The 20,419-nt window shown below is 39.6% G+C and overlaps 1 protein-coding gene across 1 annotated transcript in view; it reads left to right on the forward strand.

Annotated features, from left to right (window-relative positions):
* Positions 1 to 20,419, forward strand: part of LOC125485998 (probable E3 ubiquitin-protein ligase HECTD4) — a 68,813-nt gene that overhangs the window by 8,527 nt on the left and 39,867 nt on the right. The window contains exons 3-11 of the mRNA XM_048611737.1: positions 3,475 to 3,612; positions 5,021 to 5,157; positions 6,360 to 6,520; positions 10,359 to 10,540; positions 11,647 to 11,852; positions 14,532 to 14,662; positions 15,867 to 16,072; positions 17,221 to 17,400; positions 17,995 to 19,286. Of these exons, the coding sequence (XP_048467694.1) occupies positions 3,475 to 3,612; positions 5,021 to 5,157; positions 6,360 to 6,520; positions 10,359 to 10,540; positions 11,647 to 11,852; positions 14,532 to 14,662; positions 15,867 to 16,072; positions 17,221 to 17,400; positions 17,995 to 19,286 (2,633 nt within the window). The remainder of the gene's footprint in view (positions 1 to 3,474; positions 3,613 to 5,020; positions 5,158 to 6,359; positions 6,521 to 10,358; positions 10,541 to 11,646; positions 11,853 to 14,531; positions 14,663 to 15,866; positions 16,073 to 17,220; positions 17,401 to 17,994; positions 19,287 to 20,419) is intronic.

A 20,419-nucleotide genomic window follows, 5' to 3' on the forward strand; every position in this document is an offset into this window, starting at 1 on the left:
GGTCTCGGCCCGAAACGTCAGCCTTCCTGCTCCTCTGCTGCTTGGCCCGCTGTGTTCATCCAGCTCTACACGTTGTTATCTCAAATTCTCCAGCATCTGCAGTTCCTACTATCCCCAAATACCCAATTAATCTGGTTTTGGTAGTATTGCTAAAGTTAGCAGTATTGATTTGGTCAACAGAAATCCCTTATTCTCTGGCAGTTCTAGTTGTTTAGCAGCATTGTCTCTAAAGGCTTAAATGACACTGAAACCATTTTAGCTGCATTCTGTTACTTACTGTTTGCCTTTATCATGCACTTAATCCATTGCCATTTTCTAGGACAAGCAAAGTTTATTCTGCCTTTCATAGTTAATGATATCATATGATCCTTAGTAAGTTGTGAATTTTATTTCTGTTTACCCTTGGGCTCCTTTCACGTTCGCTAGGATTGATTGTGTGACCGCAGAAATTTGTATTTGACATAATTGGTCATTGCATGCATTTCACATGCAGAATTCTATGGTACAGAGTTCTTAAAACAGTGTAAGTATCTGATTAATGCAACTGCTCCTTGGAGGGCCTCTCATTGCTCACAAGTTGAACCCACATCTTCAGACAGAAAAAGAAACACTTACTCCCTCCATTCCAGCTGTGGTGGCAGTCATTTTTTTTTATTGACATTGTGCACTTGTACTTGGGCAACACAGGTTGCATTTTGCAGAGTTACAGGTTCAGGCTGTTAATTTAGATAGCCTCTAAACCTTTGTTCCTTTTTCTTTGCATTCCCTGTTGACCCCATCAGTTCTTAAATTTTTTTTATATCCTAGCCCAGCTCTATCATCTCTCAGCATTGCCCCCTGAGTCCTGGGCCTGCAGCTTAGTCATGCCAACTATCAAGATATACTGCCCCCTATAACCCACTTGACTTTCAGTGAACAGAACCCCGGGCTTTAGAAGGACAGATCCAACTGATAAGTGACCAGCCCACTGAATGATCTCTGTGCAGCTCCTAATTGACTTACCATTAATTGCTAGACTGGTTGCATTAAAGCTGCAGTGCTGGCTGTGGCCAACTCCTGATTGTAATGGGATGGAACCCCTGTTTCTGATCACCCCAAGCTGCTGACTGACTATAACCAAAACTCTGGACTGAGACTAAACACTGCCCTTGACTAACTGTGACTGTAAATGTAGGAGCAGAAGCAGGCTATTCAGCCCATCCGATCTGTTCTGCCATTCAGGTGAGATCATGGCTGATCTGATCATCTTCACTTTCCTGCTTTTCCCATAACCCTTCATTCCCTTTCAGTTTTAAAAATATGTACATCAGCCATGAATATGCTTAATGACCCAGCATCTATAGCCTTTTGTGGTTCAAAAAGTTCCAGATTGGCAGCCTCCGAAGAAATTCCTCCATCTCCATTTTAAATGAGTCACCTCTTAATCTGAGATTATGCCTTCTGGTCTTAGGCCATCCCATGAGCGGTGACAACCTTTCTGCATCTACGCTGTCAAGTCCCTAAGAATCTTTTATGCTTCAAGAAGGTCTTTTCTCATTCTTCTAAACTCCAATGAGTACAGGCCCAAGGTACTCAACCTCTCCTCATAAGAAAATCCATCCATAAACTATGGAAACTTCTCTGAACTGCTTTTAATGCCAAATATACCTTTCCTTAGATAAGGAGACCAAAGCTGTTTAGTTTTCTAGGTATGGTTTAACCAGTGCCTTGTATTATTTTCGTAAGACTTCCCTATTTTTACACTGCAGAGGAATCCTGGAGTAATTATTCATAGATCCCTGAAGTTGGGAAAACACATGAATTGGACAGTTAAGAAGGCATATGGGACTCTTGCTTTCATCAGTTGTGACATAGAGTAGAAGAACAAGGAGGTAATGTTGGAGTTGTATGGTGAGTTGGTCTGGTCAGAGCTGGAGTACTGTGTGCAGTTCTGCTCACCTCCCCACATGAAGGATGTGATAGCGGGCGGGGGTTGGGGAGTGGGGTACAGAAGAAGTTTGCCAGGATATTGCCTGGGAAGGAGCAATTGAGCTATAAGGAGAGATGAGATAGGCTTTGTTGTGGACCAGACCAAGCCCCCTCAAAATATATTAACAAGATAGCCTAGACCCCTAATTTTAAAGGTAAGTGGAAGAAGTGTTCCGGATGCAATTCGGTTGGTCAAACTACCAGGCATGAAACAAAACACACTACAATTAAAATACAGACAAAATAAAAATAAAAATGGTTTGTGTCTCAGTCATCATTGAGTGAGTGTGAAGAGAGCAAACTAAGAGCCCTGAGATGCACCCTGTTCTGATGCATGAGATGGGTGTCTGTCCCTGAACACAGGCCATGAAAAGTGTTGATGCAGTCCAAAATGTCGTATTGAAGTGGTGTATTATATTCTAAATGAGTCACAGATGTGTCATGATGATGTGGTGAGCCTGGTGCATGTCTGATGCCAGTCTCCGTGGTTGAAGACTGCAAGTTATTGTTGCTTCTGGAGCGATCCCTGAGGTATTGGGGAACAAGCATCGAGTAGGAGTTGCTAGTTATCCACTTTAGACTCTCATGTTGGAAATTGCCACAGTCTCATTTCTCACCATTGCCTGCCAAAATACTAACTGAGGTCCAGATAAGAATTGGGTTTTAATGCATGCAAATAGGTATCTCATTGCTCATGAACAATATTCTAGCAATATTAAAACTTTAGGTAGAACCTAACTCATTCTTTACATTCATGACATGAATCTAATTTTTACAATGTTCCCATACTTTACCAACTGACTCACCAATGCCCATGTCATTTAGGGGCTGGGAAGATAATGGTCAGAATTTTTTAGATGCACATTTAGACTAATTGTCAGTAGACACAAGGATTATGCTTACTACATTTTTTTCATAATGCTCCTTACCCAGGAATGTATGTCTGATATTCTCTCAGACTTTGATGTCAAATGTGACAGCACACGTTGATAATTTTAGGGGGTCAGTTCACTCAGTTGGCTGGAAGGCTGGTTTGCGATGCGTAGTGATAACAGCAGTGTGGGTTCAATTCTTGCACTGGCTGAGGTTACGATGAAGGACTGTTCCTCCCTACCTCGTCCCTTGGATGAGGTGTGTTAACATTCAAGTTACATTAGTTATGCCTCTTTCATGAGAGGGCAGCCCTGTCGTTCTCTGAGACTATGGCACTTTTGCCTTCAGTTCATTGCAACATACACGCCAGACAGTGTTGAATTTTGAAGCATTTCACTTAACACTAAACACAAAATGTGAATTTGTATAAAACATTTTGCTGAGGTCTGAACAACGGGTGAATGGTGGGTGTGTGCAATGAAAATTAAAGCCAAGATTTTCTTTAAATTCCTTCCAACTAATATTAGTCTTGTATTTAAAATGTTTTTGTAATGTTTGCAAGTTTTTATGATAGTGTTCAGGCATGTCAGATAAATTGTTATTATCTTAAAATGCGTGCTTGGTTTTCACCAGGTATGGTAGATATTGCTCGTCAGACGGTCGAGTTCCTATATGAAGAGAATGGTGGCATACCCAGAGATCTCTACCTCCCAACCATTGAAGACATTAAAGATGAAGCTAATAAATTCACAACTGATAAAGTTCGAAAAGGTAATTATTTTTCCTGTAGTATCAACCTTAATGGATTTATTGTCTAGTTTGTAGTTAATGTCTTTGCCTTAGTCCCTGACTACTGAAGGAGATCAGGAACGAGCTGCCAGAGGAAGTGGTGCAGGCAGGTACAGTTACAACATTTAAAAGGCCATCTGGATAGGTGTATGAATAGGAAGTGTTTAGAGGGGTATGGGCCAAATGCTGGCAAGTGGGACTAGGTCAGACTGGTCGGCTTGGGCAAGTTGGAGTGTCTGTTTCTATGTTGTATGACTCTGAATCTCCTTGTTTTTGGTTCTGTGCCCATTAGTTTCCTTGTTTTACCTGTTACAAGGCTATTTTCATGTAGTACTTGCACCCTGTTTTAGCAAACAGAATTGCTTTCAATAGAAAACGCTGTGTTAGAGGACATCTTTCAGCAATGTAGTCAAAAGCAATGAAGTCATTCTCAATATAATGAAATGTAGTGTGCAACAGGGATTAATGTAAATATATTCTTGTCAGCATTGTTAGGTCCACATAGTGACTTTGAACAACATTGGTCTAGACCAACTGTGCTTTTATTATTGATAGCCTGTACAGAATCTGAGCTGATATTGTTTTAGAGACAAAAAAAACTGCAGATGCTGGAATCGAGGTGGACAAACAGGAGGCTGGAAGAACACAGCCAGCCAGGCAGCATTTGGAGGAAAGGAGCAGTCAATATTTAGGGTATTACCGTTCTTCAGGGCTGGATGTGGAGGTGGCAGGAGCTGCAAATAAAGTTGGGGTGTGCGCAGTGTGATGTGGGGAGGCTGAATGGTGGTGATAGGTGGACACTGGTGGTAGGTATGACCTGGTTGCTCGACAGGAGTGTTGAATCCGGTTGATGGCTGGAGGTGGAGGCGGGGGATGGGTGTGAAGGTTATTTGAAATTGGAAAACTCAATGTTGAGTCCTCCAAGCTGTGGGGTGCCCTGGCAGAAGATACGGTGTTGTTCCTCAAATTTGCATTGTGAGTCGCTGCGATATTAGAGGATGCCGAGGACGGACATGTTGGAGGGGGAGTGGGGCAGGGAGTTGAAATGGGCGGTGACTGGGAGGTTAGGTTGGCTGTTATGGGCAAGGCAACCATCACCACCAGTCTGCCCCCCCAACCCACCACCACCACTTTATCTGCAGCTCCCCCACTACCCCCATCCAGCCCTGAAGGAGGGTAATACCTGAAGCATGGACTGCTCCTTTCCTCCAAATGCTGCCTGGCTTGCTGTGTTCTTCCAGACTCCTGTTTGTCCACATGACATCGTTTTACATTGTTTTACATTGTTTTGAAGGGCCAGATTGGTCCAGAATTAATGTAAACCTGACCTCTGTTAGTGAGCACAATTGTTCCAATATCAATATCACATAATTGGCGGTCTGTTCTACAGGCCTAACTGTGGTGATCCGGTACCCAGACAGTAATAATCTCAACAGCAGCACTGGTGGCACTGCTTTACCGAAGTTTGCCATCCGGGGAATGATGAAAACCTTTGGCTTGAATGGAGTTGTTCTTGATGTTGACACGGTAAGTTAGAAAACATTTGAGTCAAGAACTGTAATTACTTGAATTCATTAAAAGAACAAATTTCATAGGCTGTTCATGGAGCAGAATGTGAGACAAGTGTGTTGTATCTTTTGGAGGCAGAGAGAAACTGGAAATTCTGATTGAGACCTCCTATTCAGCAACTGATATCAGTGACTGTGGGTTGACAAAACACATGGTTTTGCTTGGTGCCTTCCTAGATAAGGAAGATGTGTGATGGTGAAGAAAATTAGGAATTGGGAGCACTGGCTGTCTTGTTCTACAGAATGTTAGAAAACACAATATGCCTGCAATCATTCTTTTCATTTTTGACACCACAAGTGAGCCATGCTTCGCTGTCTAAAATACATGAAATGTTTATTTCAGTTGTGAATCAAAAGAACTGTTAGTTCTGAAGCTCAATAGAAGAATGCAAGAAAATGACTTTGTAATAATGTAATTAGCCATTCCTGCATCTGTGTTTAAGAATTACATGACTATCTAGTGGTAGTGAGCATGTTAAACCAATTCTTCACAACAGAATTTGGAATCTTCTGTTTCAGAAGAGGCTGCTTCAGGCAACTCCAATAGAGAGCAGTGAAAGGTGCCCACATAAATTTGGCTGCTTCTGTAAACCTATCCTTTGGCATGGATGAACTATTTTGTACAATCTTTATACCAAACCCTCAAAATGCCCAGTCTGCAGCACTGATGAGAAGGGGAAAGTCAACCATATCTAGTGTGGGTTGCCTTTTTTGGCCTGAAGCTTTTGATACTTACAGTCAACCTGAAGACACACCACCTGGACTAGGTGGGGTTTAAACCTAGGCCTTTTGGCCCAGAGGTAGAGAGACAAATAAATTTCATAGGCTATTAATGCAGCAGAATGCAGGACCATTGTGTTGTATCGTTTGGGGCCAGACAGAAACTGGAACTGAAGCTCCTGTTCAGCAACTGATATCTGTAACTCTGGGTTGGCAAAATGCAAGGTTTTGCTTAGTGTCTTCCTAGATAAGGAAAATGTGTGAACACTGTAGCACAAGATCCCTCCCTGCGGTTGTAAGCGTAATGATTATCTTAGATTCTAGTTGTTTAATGCTCACCCATTTGTCTGTTGACACGCCTGTTGCTACTTCTTAAAACACTACCACTGCTTTCATGGTCCATGTAAAACACAAACAGCCCATTCATTTTCCCCAATTTAGGTAAATGAATTAGTTCAGGTGGAGACCTACTTACGAAGCGAAGGTGTGCTGGTTCGTTATTGGTACCCAATTGATATGCTGGAGCGCCCTCCTGCAGGATACAGGCGCACAGCTGCTTATGGACTAGTTACTCTGGACAACACAAACATCCAGATACACAGGTAAGTTATTTCAAAGTGAAGCATCAAAGTTTGAAATGTAAAGTCTGGTTTGAAAACCTGAAACCAATGCTGCCATCTGAGATCGGAGGATATTCCATGCAATATGGACATGCAATCCATTGAAACTCAGTTAAGCTGAGTTAGATTTTATTAAGAATGAAATTGCATAAGTTAAATTATTGGAATGCTGTGCATTTACCCAGCATAAATTTAGTTTTTGATGTACTTATGTATATCCATCACAAATGTCAGTCAATTTTAAAACCCACCAAATAGTTTCCATGACTATAAGAAAGGACAACATTTGCATGACCTGTAAGCAGACAATAAAGCCCTCATTCGATTGCTACCATTAATATTTGTTTAATTTTCTTACGTAGTGATTTTTTTTTCCCCCCGATGACCATAAATCTATAATGTGATTTTGAGGATGACAATTGACCCTATTTTGAGATTGGTTAAGTATGTCTAAGTAAAAAGTTGGCAGTAAAAATTTGCTTTTCAGTTGCTGTTTTAAGAAGCTGGTGAGACTTTTTTTGAGACAAAACAGCCTTTGTTATTACCTGTCTTTCTCCCTACAGTTAACAGGCTTTCGAAACTTAAACTTTGATGCCTTCTGGTAACAATTTTTGTTTTGCTTTAACGTCTTAAAATCTCTACATTGCGCTTTGTGTTTTGGCACTTCAACTTAATTGCCAATTTAAACAAAGTGCTAATGAATGTTTGTTCCTGAATTTAAGCAGTTAATGCAGGCACTCAAATGGCAGATGTGTGAGGGATACAAGAGTGGAACAAGGAATATACAATCAAAGTTCATGTGAAAGTTTACCGTCATTATCACAAAAGAAGATTCCCTGTTTATGCAAATTGGTAGTTACTTAAGTTGAGTACCATACCAACTTTTTTGTATGTTTAAAAAAAGTTATTGTCATAAATTGTAGTTTGTGGATGTACTGTCTCAATAGTACAGTTGGGTCCGCAATAACGCGATAGTTGTGTTCCTGCATAACAACATGTCATAGAAAATCACACTATAGAAATAATGGGGCCTGTGGGAAAACCAGGATTGGGGCAGACCACCAAAAACTATCACTCAAAATCTCTCAAAAGCCTAAAGTACTCCATGAAGCATGCTATTAATAAACACATTGAACTCGACCCCATATACATTCCACTACGGAGGAAACCCCGAAGTGAGGCAATCCATCACAACGGACCCTAGAGTTTAAAAACCAAGCGGGAAAACACACTGACGCTTCATCAGATGCTGCACTGAGGATGTTACCAAACACGGTAACGAAACGTCTGCGGAACAACAAACCAGCTCGGCAAGCCAACCAACCTCAACACCCACAACCCGAGCTACAGATCTCCTCCAAAACCATAGAGCCTAACACAAAGGATAGCACAGTTTGAATAAATGTTTAATTCATATCTAATGAAATAAAAGTAAATTTAACACCTTTAAAAAATGTCAAGATAATTGATGGTGGGGATATTTTGAGATTGTTAGTGCAGAGACTGAGGGTTGTCGTCATCCTCGTCCTCGTCCTCGTCCTCATCATCCTCATCACCTTCAGGTGCGCATGTGGTTGCCAGGTTAGCGTGAAAAATAGTTTATCCAGAAATGGATGGCTGTGGTTCATTGTCTTGTGACTGTTTCTTGGGGGTTGACTAAAAAAAATACAGTTTTGTCCTGCTTTGCCCTTTTTCTTTCATGAAGAAACTGTTCATAGGGTGCCAAATAAGATCTGATTCCACAAACTGCTACCCTGCTGCGTTCTGCATTGTAATCGTCGTCCTTTAAGAGCTGCAACTACTTCTCAATTTCCCTCCGGACAGAAGACAAAATAGAAGTGGAAAGCTGTCGTGGTGCTGCATCCTGGACTGCTACTTCATCTCCAGCTCCCACTTCCTCCTCAGGGACATGTTGTTGCAGATCAGCTGTGGAGAGGTCTTCACAGTGGGATTCAAGCCGCTCTTCAACATCCTCACTCTCCACTTCTTCAAATCCAACTTTCTTTGCAAGGTCAACACCATGTTCTCTGATTCTTGGCATCTCATCTGACAGATCAAAACCTTTAAAATGTTGAATAAACTCTGAGAAAAGCTTCCACCAAACTGCATACAATGATTCCTTATTGACATTACCCACAGTCTTCACGATAATGTGAATTTGCAATCTTGATATTTAAGCTCTTCCAAAATTGAAGAACACTGTCCTTATCCCCCTCAGTGGCTGCAATCAGCCTTTTAAATGTGTGTTTTACATGATAAGCTTTAAAAACTACTACTGCACCCTGGTCCATGGGTTGAAGGAGATGTGTTTGGGGATAGAAATAGCACTTTGATGTTTTCAGCAAGCTCACCAATGGTGGGAGGATAGCTTGGCGCATTATCCAGGATGAGGAGAATCTTGAAATCCAAATTTTTTTTTCCTGCAATACTTTTGCACCGATACAATCATATTACAAACCAACACAAGTTCATGTTTTAGAAATAACATTCCCCTATTTGTCAGTTGTGTTATAGCTAATTCACGTTGCCAGAACATGCATTATAGCAGAACCGACTGTAGAGCAGATGAAGCAACACAGGTGTTTGTTCCTTTAAAGTGGCAGAAGTCTGTGGTAGTGTTGTAACTCATACTTTGTGTTTTGGCATATTTTAACTTCCTCCTCCAAATTTGTCAGAAATTCTAGTGTCCGTATGTATGTTCCTTGGCAAGTGTCTTAGCAGGTTTTTCCATTACAAACTAGTGTTATTTTGTGATTGCCCACTATTAATACATGCAGTCTTCCAGAATGGCAATCAAAAAGTATACCAACAATATCTTTCCTCCCCCTCCTCGAACTCGTGGCCGCAAGCCAGTTGATTTTTTCATTGTTTCCCTGGCTTCTTGGCCAAAGCAACACACATTGAAAGTTGAACCTGGCACCTTCCTGGTCTGTATGGATCAATTTGCTCAATTTTGCCAAAACTACTGAATATTGGATCAAGTTGGGTTCAATGCAGTTAAGATCTATGGGAAGAAAAGTATTCACTGATTATGAGAGCAAGTGCACAGCATTCCTTGTCTTTGTTAATCTATCCATGGAGTTCAGTGTTGTTAGCAAAATGACTATTACCTGAAGCCTTAAAGCCTGATCGCTTTCACTGTCAAAATTGAGTAACTCCTCCTTTGCTCATTTCCCTCAAAAAGCAGCACAGAAATCAAGTCCAAGTTTGAAAATGACTTTTTGAAAGTGCACCAACTGACAAAGGCTGCATATTCTGACCCTTGAAATGTGGTCATTATAAATTGTCACTGTCAAATGTGAATAGAATATTTAGATTTCTCACATCTTTCTTTTTTTTTAAAAAGAGCAGTTACATCTAAATGGTTGCGTGCATACTCTGCACTGCCCTCATTCCCAAATGATTGTCCAAAATGATCAACTTTTAACTAGATTTATCTTGATGAAAATCACATCTTCAGTGAGCTGTTGTTTTCTTTTTGTCATGCTTGCCCGTCTTTGCCCTGTCCATCACTTCCACCTCAACAAATAGATGCAGGTGCAAACTCTTGTTAGTTCAGTGAATACAGTGAGCAAAATGGGAGTTTCCATTTTCCATTCTACAGTCTAGTATGAATGTCACCTGGATTGGAAAAATGAAAGAGTGGCAACAGAAAATATTTCTCCATTGATCCACTGCCACCAAATTATATAATTAATTGTGGAGACAAAGGGGTACAGTTTGTATAATTGATTAGACTATTATAAACCTTTTTGTTTTTGATTATTCATGATTTTTTCAATTCTCTTTGGTGTGTTTTCACTTTTTCATGACTGCTTAGAGAGTTACTTCGCTGTGAAGCTTCTTTGGCTAGACTGTATTGCCGTATGGCATTGCTGAACATCTTTGCTCCAAAATCACCCCACACTTTCACCCGGTTGTTCCATATACCTGCGGTACGTGACATCACATTGGAGCATCTGCAACTGTTGTCCAATCAACTTCTGGCTCCACCACTCTCAGGTTGGTAATGACAAACTCATGTGGAGCTGAATGATAAACTGATCGTAAATATTGAAGTAATGGTGAAATAACTGCAGCTTGTTCAGGATCTGTCCCGTTGTTGTCACAGCAGTTTGAGAAGGGAACAAACTTCTGTTCAACTTTTAATTGTTAATAATTGTTGACAATTTTACATCTTATTAACATGTAAAAATGAAGGAAGGAAGAGAGGGGAGTGTACATAAAGATGAAAATCTGTAGCCAAGTTAGCTGCAGCTACCATTTGTCTCCAAGCAGCTGTTTACCAAGCAACATATATTGAAGTTATGTGGTTCTCCTGACGGCAAAATTGTGTTTGGGGAACCCAAAAACTGGGAAATAGAAAAAATTCTTTAAGAAACTGTTTCAATATAAAATAATAAATCAAACTTCTTGATTTATTCTTTTCTAGCTCTTTTGTATAAGGAATGTTTCCTATACAACAGTTTTTAGTGCTCAATGTTAAGAATGAGCTGATATTTTCCATTTGGGTTCAGTTTGATGCTATAACTCTTGTATTAAAGTAGCAGCCATAATTCATTGTCAGTGTTGTACTGTTATCCATAACTCAAATGTGAGAATGCACAAAGGGAAGGATAGATTAATAATAGTCTTAATAAAATTTAATTTAAAAATTATTTAGCTCTCTTTGCTGCTCCCACCAGGTACTGCCTGTGTGGGTCTGGTTTTAATTGCTTTGTAAGCCATTCGGTAGAAGTACACAGCTTTTCAGCTTTTCTTCCCCCACCACCTCTTGTTGGGACTGGTGAAGAAGAAATTTGTTCAGTGGTGCATTGTAAAAGAGGAAGTTTCTCTAACTGGTATAGCCCCTTTAGTCCATTTAAATGACATTTGGTATCAATGAAGTTGGCAGCCACAAATAATTGAGTCTCTATTTCATATCCTTGTCTTTCCTCTAAGGGTTTGTGTTTGTTAAGCTCTGTATGTGGTGAGTTTATAAATGAGTGGGTGCAGTAATCATGAAGAAAATTAGTATAAATACCATGTGTTTGAAATAACACACACGATCTGAAAGAGAGAGGTTGGTGAAATGATTTGAGAAATTTGTTGTTCATCTTGCCCTGCAGATGGAACAATCAGCTCCAATTCAATTCTTTTGGCGCAGTCCCTCCAACATTGTAATCAGGGTCAAAACTGCTCTCCTACTGATCTCTTCTACCAGGGCAACTCCAATTCCATAAGGGAATGGCTTACAGTTGCTATCACACGAGCCTTACACCAGGGTGAAGAAAGCTTGTTGGATTTAACAAAACAGATCTGCTCTTTCTTACAGGTAATATTTCTTCATTTTCTATTTGATGCATCTGAATTTAACAATTTTTTTTCAATGAAACCACTTTCTTAACTATTGTGTTATATTATATATTATAGTTTTACATATATTGTTAAAATGCAATACCACCTTCTCTCATTGATCACGTGCCTTAAAGGGATCTCTGTAACTTCAGTGAATGAGGCACAATGCTCTTTTGAAATATCATTGAGAAACTTGGTTGGAGGCAATGGCTATCCAGCTAAATACAATCCTGATTAAAAGAATGTACCTGGAAGTGAATTGACAGCACGAATCATGGGTTTTAAGACCCTCAAGATGGCAGGAGCAATGAAATTAAAGGTTTCCCAGTTTTGACATAATCTGGAAGACTGAATAAAAATGAACTGGAATATTGAATTATTGTTTCAGAATGGACCCACACCTTAAATTTCACACAGCAGTATGCAGGTTGACTCCTTTCTGTGACCTTGTTCAAGAGGTGGAACATTGGAAAACATTTGTCCAATAACAGAAGAATGCAGTAGAAATAATTGATACTTGATATTGAATAGTATATGTTACTGCTCTGATTTTCTAAAATCATGTGTTGAAGCTTCATACTATATTGCTGTTTGTGAGCTGAAGTTCTAAAGTGGAAGAGCAATGTATAACTCAAATAAAAATATAATTTCTCCCTAGTGATAAGAAAGGGAGACATACATTTAGGTTCATTTTAGATTCAGAGTCAATGTTGTACAGCAGTGTCTGAAGATTTACTTTGTTTACATGCATTTAAATGTGGTCTTTAAACCTTTTGATGTGAATAGGGCAGGAGAAAAGAGGAAAATGACTGCTGTTGTCTAGCACTGAGTCCTGTAACACCAACTGGGAATAATCCAGAAGACAGGCAGTGTGCAGATAGAAAAGGTCCCTAACAGTGGATGTACTGATATTAACAGTTTCCAAGCAGTCTAGCCTGAAAGGAGGTCTCTTAAAGTCTGATGAGGTGTTTGAGAGGAAGACATCCTACAAGGCTGTTGAAATGAGTTTAAGGCAGACAAGCTAAATAGTGTGTGAGCTGTGTGAGCAATTTGTTTAACAGTTTCAGGAAGAGACATTAACTAAAAATAATATTGCTGAAAAACTGATGTTTTGTGGAAGCTTTGGTGTTGCATTCATTAGGATAATTTGCAAGAAGTACCTAAGTATAGGAGACTACTGATTGGATGGCAGTGGACTTCAGTACTGTTGTTGCCATGGAGAATGTACTAGTTAATTATGACAGTTAACTGCTAAGCTTTGGTTAAATTTTAAGTAAGGTACATTGCATCTAATTGGTCAAAGCACTGCACTAAGAAATGACCAGAGAATGGCTGTCACTTGTTGCATTTAAGCAGGTACAACATGTATGTGTTCTCTGTCTGTATTAAAATATGTAGCTTCCAGTCCATGCACGTGTGTGGTCCTGTGAGCCCAACTGACAATCCTAAATTAGTTGTCAGCATAATTCTTTGCACACGCAAGGTTACACAGCAAATATTCTTGGACTCTACAATAAGTCTTGCAAGCGTGGGCTGTTTGGGTCTGGTCCAAACCTTGCTTATTGTGAACAGCTGATAGGATATTTTGTTTGATATGAAGAACCAGTCTTTGGATGTGCAGCCTCTTTTTACCTAATAGCACAATGCCGCTGAAACTCACATGCCACGTTACTGATTTGTGTGAAAGGCAGTGCATCTTTTTGGCTTGATGGCAGCATCCTGTTAGTGATGAAAACAATGTGTTGATAGTTGCACCTGTTGTTAAAACTCTTGACAAACCTTTTCCTTCCAGAGGAATCTGAGATAGACAAGGCATTCTTCAGTCTCAAGAGTGACCATCATTGGGCTTTTTGCGAGTTTGCAAGATAAACAACAGAAATGTTATGATCAGGAGGACCATTATCCCAGAGGATAATGTTTGATGTGCCCTGTTTCAATATTTAGCTTGCATAGCGAACAAATGGCTGGAACCATATTTGCAAGATTGCCAATAAGGCCAATTTTATACTGCATTCAACCATAAAACAGTGTCCGAACATCTTAACTAGTGTGACTGGCAGCACCTTCTCCAGCCGCTGGACTGGTGCTTTTCTAATATTCAAGAACCTTAACCTAAATCTTCAGCAGTTTTTATTTAAAATCTATTTTTTAGCTGGTAAAGTTTGAATGTAGAATATTTTGGAACAGAAGAGTAAGCTCGAGGCAGGAACGTAATATTTTGTTTAGGAGACACACTTAAAATCCGTCATCCTTTGTCTTTTCATGTTACACATCTAGTTTTTGCAAGACACAGAAACGTGCGGTCACTTCTAAAGGTTTTATGGTTCAATGCAACTAGGCAGATTTGAGCATCATGTAGCTCTCACACCCTATTCATCTCAATTGCTCAAGCAATGTGGAATTCGCTTTCTCAATTTGATAAGTTTTCTTTAAATAACTTTGTAGTTTTAAGGGATGAGTAAATAGCTACGGGACAAATGATCATTGTGTTTTGTGTCCTTGTACTGTGTTTTAAAATTAATGTGTTTGTCATTTTGCATATTGCGGTTTTAGGTTTATAAGAGGATTTTTAAGATTAATTTTTATCAAAATTCAAATAACAGTGCTTTTTTTTTCCCAAACTGATCAAAGTGACATTTATTCTGTTGCATTGTAGCATTCACCAGAACAGTTCCCATCTGAAGAGTTCCCAGTGACAGAGTCAAAAGTGAGCATGGATGTGCATTTTCCAGGGGCTGCCTTTGTAATGGTATCGTGCAAAGAAAGTCCAGCAGGTTTTCGGAAAGAGTAAGTCTGATTGAAGCATGCTTAATGAAGTGAACGTTTAGAAGAGGTTTCAATATTTAATAAAACTTATACATTTGATCCCTCAATCTTGCAACTGCATTTGATATTTTGTGCAAATATTGTATTTTAGACACCTAGGAAGTCACAACACATAACTGCTGCTTCTTTACTGCAGTAAATGAAACACTATAATCATTCTCCAGTAGGTAAAGAAAGTGTTATACTTGTGTAAAGATTTAATGACCTAGTCTTAAGTGACAGTCATCTAAATCAGGACTGGATTAGATTGCGGCCACAGAAATTGAAGAATGTATTTGCATCAAGTGGCATGATACAGTATTCATTTTTGGAAAGATCTTCACCAACCTCTGGTTTGAATTTGATTTTTGTCCAATTAATTTATCCAGTTGTTGCTTAAACTTGCCATCGTAAAGGCCTCCCCTTCATAACTATACAGAAATATTATCAAAGGTTATTGGCTGAGTGTGAATGAAAAATTATTTTTACAAGAATTTTAGTGGTGCATTGTTAGTGCCCCTACCTGTGGTCTAGGAGGCCTGGGTTGAATTCCCATCTGGTACAGAGATGTATCATAACGTGTGAAAGCGTTTATTAAAAGTATCTGCCCCTATCTCAGGGCTAGAAGTCTCAGAAGTCAAGTCCCATTTTTCACAGAGGTATGTCAAAACATGTGAAAACAAGTTGATTAAACAAGTCTTTTGGTTATTTCAATATTTTTCTGCTGCCAAGCAAATAAAATTGTAGTTTAATTGCTGGTAATTTATGACAGACTTGACCTGTTGTGCATTTACTTGAAAAGATCATGCCACCTGTTCCAGGCAAGCCAGTGATTATCCCATATTAACAACGGCCCTTTTATAATTGTCTACTAACAAGGTGCTGGCTACTTAAAACTTGGCTGCAAGGAACAGCAAATTACATTCGCTTTAAAGGAACAGGAAAGTTTGGCAGAATTTGACAGATCAACTCCATATTGTTCACTGCCACGCGTAAGAGTTAGAGCATTGTTCTGTTGATGAGCATGTATCTTAAAAGCTTAACTGAAGGTTTAATGGCTATGGAATTTTATATGGAGGGTACCTATTTGAAATATGAGGGCTGTGCTCTACTGAAATTTGGTGACTATGCCTAAAATTTACAATTATAAACAATTCTTATCCTTTGATTTGTTTTTATTGCTTAGTTCCTCTCTATATAAGGCTCCTTGGGTTAGAGTGTTGGTGTATGGACTGGGTCACAAAGTGCGAAGAAATGGACAACTTAACCTGACAGAAACCGTCTGTTACCCGAAAGATGCATCACCTACCAACACTGGGTTGACTCCACCTCCCACCACAAACCAGTATCCTTCTGTTGTCATCCCTACTGACAAACTACATGTCAAACTAGGTATGTCTAAGATAGGAATGGCCCTGCAACATGATCTCCAAAACATATAACTGACCGAATCTTTGAATAAATCAGAAACTTTAAAAAAAAAACTGGGCTGGCTTTTGCAGAAAGCAAAGCAACAGTGCTCCCCACTGACCTCAAAGAAAGCTGCCCAAAAAAAATGAATGGTTGTGGTGTGTCCTTTCAGAAGCCAAGGGATCTTCAGATATCTAGCTGTTGTGATGTCATCAAGCAGGTTTAAGCAACCAATTTCTTTGAAGTATTCTCATGAACAGCAAACCAGGAAGAAAAGCCACTGAATTCTATCAGTTTAAATTTTTAGAGATGGTGAAATAAATAATTGGGACATAAACGTGGAGTTAAATAGAATGTCAAACTTAAATTTATTTTTAAAGAAGTGAAATCTGTCGTAATCATTCAAAAATATTACTTTGTCATTTTGTGATCAACGAAGTTGTTTCACAGTAATTATGAATTTAATATGCCTTTTTTAAAAAATCCTCATTCAACAAGGTACAGCTTTTCAAGATTTTGTTTTACAGAGAGACCAAGCGTGAGACAACAAGTTATCATCAGTTCATAGATGTCCAATTCATTACAATCAAGAATGGCCTCAACATCGCACACTCTGAGCATAGAATCACTGACAGCAACTTTTGGGTTTCCATATTTAACTGGAGTTAACTAATAGTTTAGCCATCATTCTCTCAAAATCCAGGGCAATAAAATTTGACCCTAAGAGAGCAATTCCCTCAATTGGCATTTTTCTAAATAAATTTTGGCCTGGAAAGTGCTGAGCTGCAGACATTGTTCCTCTGTTATACACAGCCCTGCCAGAATCTGGGAGGAACTCTCTAGTTTTATTCTCCAGGCTTTAATCCAACTTTTGAGGTCAGTTGTGGTGCCTCAGTTAAGTATAATAAGCTTCGCTTGGTTTAGGAATTAAGTCACTATGGTTTAATAATACATACCATTCTGCCTTTTCAATTAAATCATTGATCAAAATCATCAATAAAGTTTGTGAAGACACTTTTCTCTCTAGCTCATTTCTGTCACTGTGAATATGCATGTTTTCTTCTTGTTCTTATTTTCTATGTTTTTCTTTGGCAAGCTATTTAATTTGGTTTTCAACTTCTTCTACCCAGGTGTCTCCCCGCCACCTGGTGCGGTGCTGGTGTTAAACTCGTTGCCTCTGGAATTTCCTCTCGCTCTGGCATTTGCTGAGCAGTTGTTAACATGGAAACTTGGTGAAAATGATGGGAAATCCGAGGATGATCTTGATGATATTCCTGCATCAGTTCTCCTGCAGGTTGTTGAACTGTTTGGTAAGACAAGTAATGGATTTGAGGAGTGTGGTTCTTTTACGTGCTTCATTCATAAATGTAAATTTTTATGTACCTGTCTAATGGCATCTCGATACCAAACAAAACCAAATCGATTCTATTATTGATTCTCAGAAAAGGTAACTTGTCAATATCATGCAATGCACAGGATTGGCTAGATCTAATTGGTGTGCTGGTACGAGTAGCTGATAATTCCTGTATAACTGAAGATTTTACAATTTAACATCCATCCACCTAAATGTTCTCCCCTTCTGAATATGCTAAACCTGCTGTGTTCCATGGGACACAAGAGCCTTGACCATCGGTACATCCAAACAAAGGAAGCTAATCTATTACGGGAGGACCACAGCTGAGCTGCCTCAGCTCTCTGTCCAACTGCACATACATCAACTAGCCTCATGGGTTAGCGGGCAGGTGCAGCAACCCTCACTGAAATCTTATTTTTCTCCCCCTCATTTGTGTGCAATGTATAAGTATTATGTAGGCCTCTTTTATGTATTTTATCTAAGTATTATGATTAACTTGAATGTAGTTTAATGCCTTTTTTCTGCATTTGATTACCTCCCAAAATTATAGCCAACCTCCTGTGGACAACAGACCTGTCCCCCAGCATAAAGGAAATGATATTCCACCTATTAGCTGAACTGCTACGTAAAATCCATCAGCTAGAACAGAAAAAGAATCCATGTGGCCTATCTTCATCCATTGCAATCCAGTTAAACCCGTGCCTGGCTGTTCTAATGGCAATACAAACTGAGCTGCGGAAACTGTATGATGAAGAAACGCAAAACTGGATAACTGGGAACAGCTCTGGTATTGGAATTGGAGTGACTGACCAGGGCCGCTTCTCCACTTATTTCCATGCGTTGATGGAGATTTGTCTTGCTGTTGCAGAAGTAACACTACCAATCAATATGAGCACAGTGGTTAATGTGATGACTTCCACAAGTGCACCAAGTCTCAGCGATTCTTCTTCTTCCTCTTCCTCTTCACCTGGGCAGACACCACAGAGCCCCAGCTTGCTATCCAAGCGCAAAAAGGTCAAAATGAAACGGGAGAAAACATCAGCAACAGGAAAACGGCTAACCTCAAGAGGCAGTGAGAGTGACACATCTATCCTGAACATTGGTGGCAGTAAGCCAGAGGACATGCTGTGGTTCCATCGGGCCTTGACCTTACTTATGATCCTCCGTCATCTGACCAACAAGGACCCGCAAGGTCTGGGAGTGACAAATGATGCCATCTCGGATGCCTGCCAGGCTTTAGTAGGCTCCACATGCCACAGCAGATTACTGGTGATTTCAGGAATACCAACGCATCTTGAGGAATGTGTTGTCCGAACTGCCATTCGCAGGGCTTGCAGTGCACATGGTGGCATTTTCAAAGATGAAATTTACATACCACTACAAGATGATGACCCTAAAAAGCTGAAAGTGAAAGCTGATAGCAAATTGGAACTGGATAAGTCAACAACAGTCAACAGCATGGACAGTATGGATGTTAGCAGTGGCAGCAGTGTCACACCAGCTATGAGTATGAGTGCTTCTGCCTCTACCAGTCAGACCTCAATTTGTAGCTCTCAGTGCGTTTCTCGGACAACAAGTGATCTTTCAGTAGACCAGTTTCAAGCAAGTCATGACATTGCTACACCACAAGGAATTGTTGATCCACACACTGTATCTAGTCAGGAGAGCTTGGACCTATCCCTATGCAGCACCGGGAGCTTGGGCAGTCTTGGTAGTCTGGGAGAACCCATGGACAGTGCAGACTCTGCTTCTATTTCTGATGTAGGATCTATGTACACTGTCACATCACTGGACAATAACCCGCTTGTGACACGACCCATCAAAGGTTATGCCATTGTTGAGGTAAGGTTAGGATTTGCCATTCAGGTTTTAGCCTGTGTCTTAAAAAAAAAAATGATGTGATATAGAATATGGAATTATAATTTAAAGTCTGCTGTTAGTCCTCCGGTAATTTTGCTTTATAATTCAAGTTATTCCCTTTTTGCATTTTGCCATGAAACAGTCAAATGCTTTTGCATCACATTAGCCCCTAGCATTTGGCAGTGTAATTTCAGTCTTAAATTTTTTTTAAACATGTGGCTATGAGACAGCTATGTAATATTGTTTGATCCTTCAAATTAATGTCAGTCATAAAATCTGTGAATACTTGTGTTTGTGTGATTTATGCCATCATCAAATGAAGTTTTTTATTTTTAAATTCTTTTGTCCAGAATATTTGAAGTAGCAAGTTTGTAATTATTTGTTATGTTACTTTATAAGTTTGAGTGAAGTTTAGGTTGGCTTGACATTCAGATCAAGGTAGCAGAACTTGAGGTGAATCTGATCTTTATTTGCATAACAGAAATCTGGAAAAATATTGGAGTTGATTGTTAGGATTGTCAAATATCAATCGTAAAACCATTCAGCCCATCAAGTTGCACTGCCAAAAACACCCTATTGCCCACTCTAGCCCCACTTTCCTGCACCCTAAGCCCATAGACTTGATGGCTGAAGGGCCTCTACTGTATGATTCTATGATTGATGTCTGTCAATTCTAACAATCAACTCAGATATTTTTCCCACACTAGGCCCATAGCCTTTAAAGTTATTTCAAGTGCTCATCCAAGTTTTTAAATGGTTGTGAGGTTGCCTGCCTCAACTACCTTACCAGACAGTGTATTCCAGACTTTCACGTTGTCAGGATGTAAAAGGTTTTCCTCAAATCCCCTGTAAACCTCCTGCCTTTCAGTTTAAAATTATGCCCCTTTGTTATTGCTAAGGGGAACAGCTGCTTTCTAAACATTCTAAACAAGACAAACCACAGGCAGAAAACTACACCCTGAGAGTGTATATGGCAAGCGCAATCATTTCAACAAGCTATGACACATACCAACAATCTATCCACAATCCTGTACAGTTCAAACTTGTTGAAAAATCTATCACCTTGCTTTGAGATTCAAAGCAAGTTACTGAGAAATTGACAGATACAAATTCTA

Source organism: Rhincodon typus, chromosome 24 (genome assembly GCF_021869965.1).
Source record: "Rhincodon typus isolate 14 chromosome 24, sRhiTyp1.1, whole genome shotgun sequence".
Lineage (NCBI taxonomy): Eukaryota > Metazoa > Chordata > Chondrichthyes > Orectolobiformes > Rhincodontidae > Rhincodon > Rhincodon typus.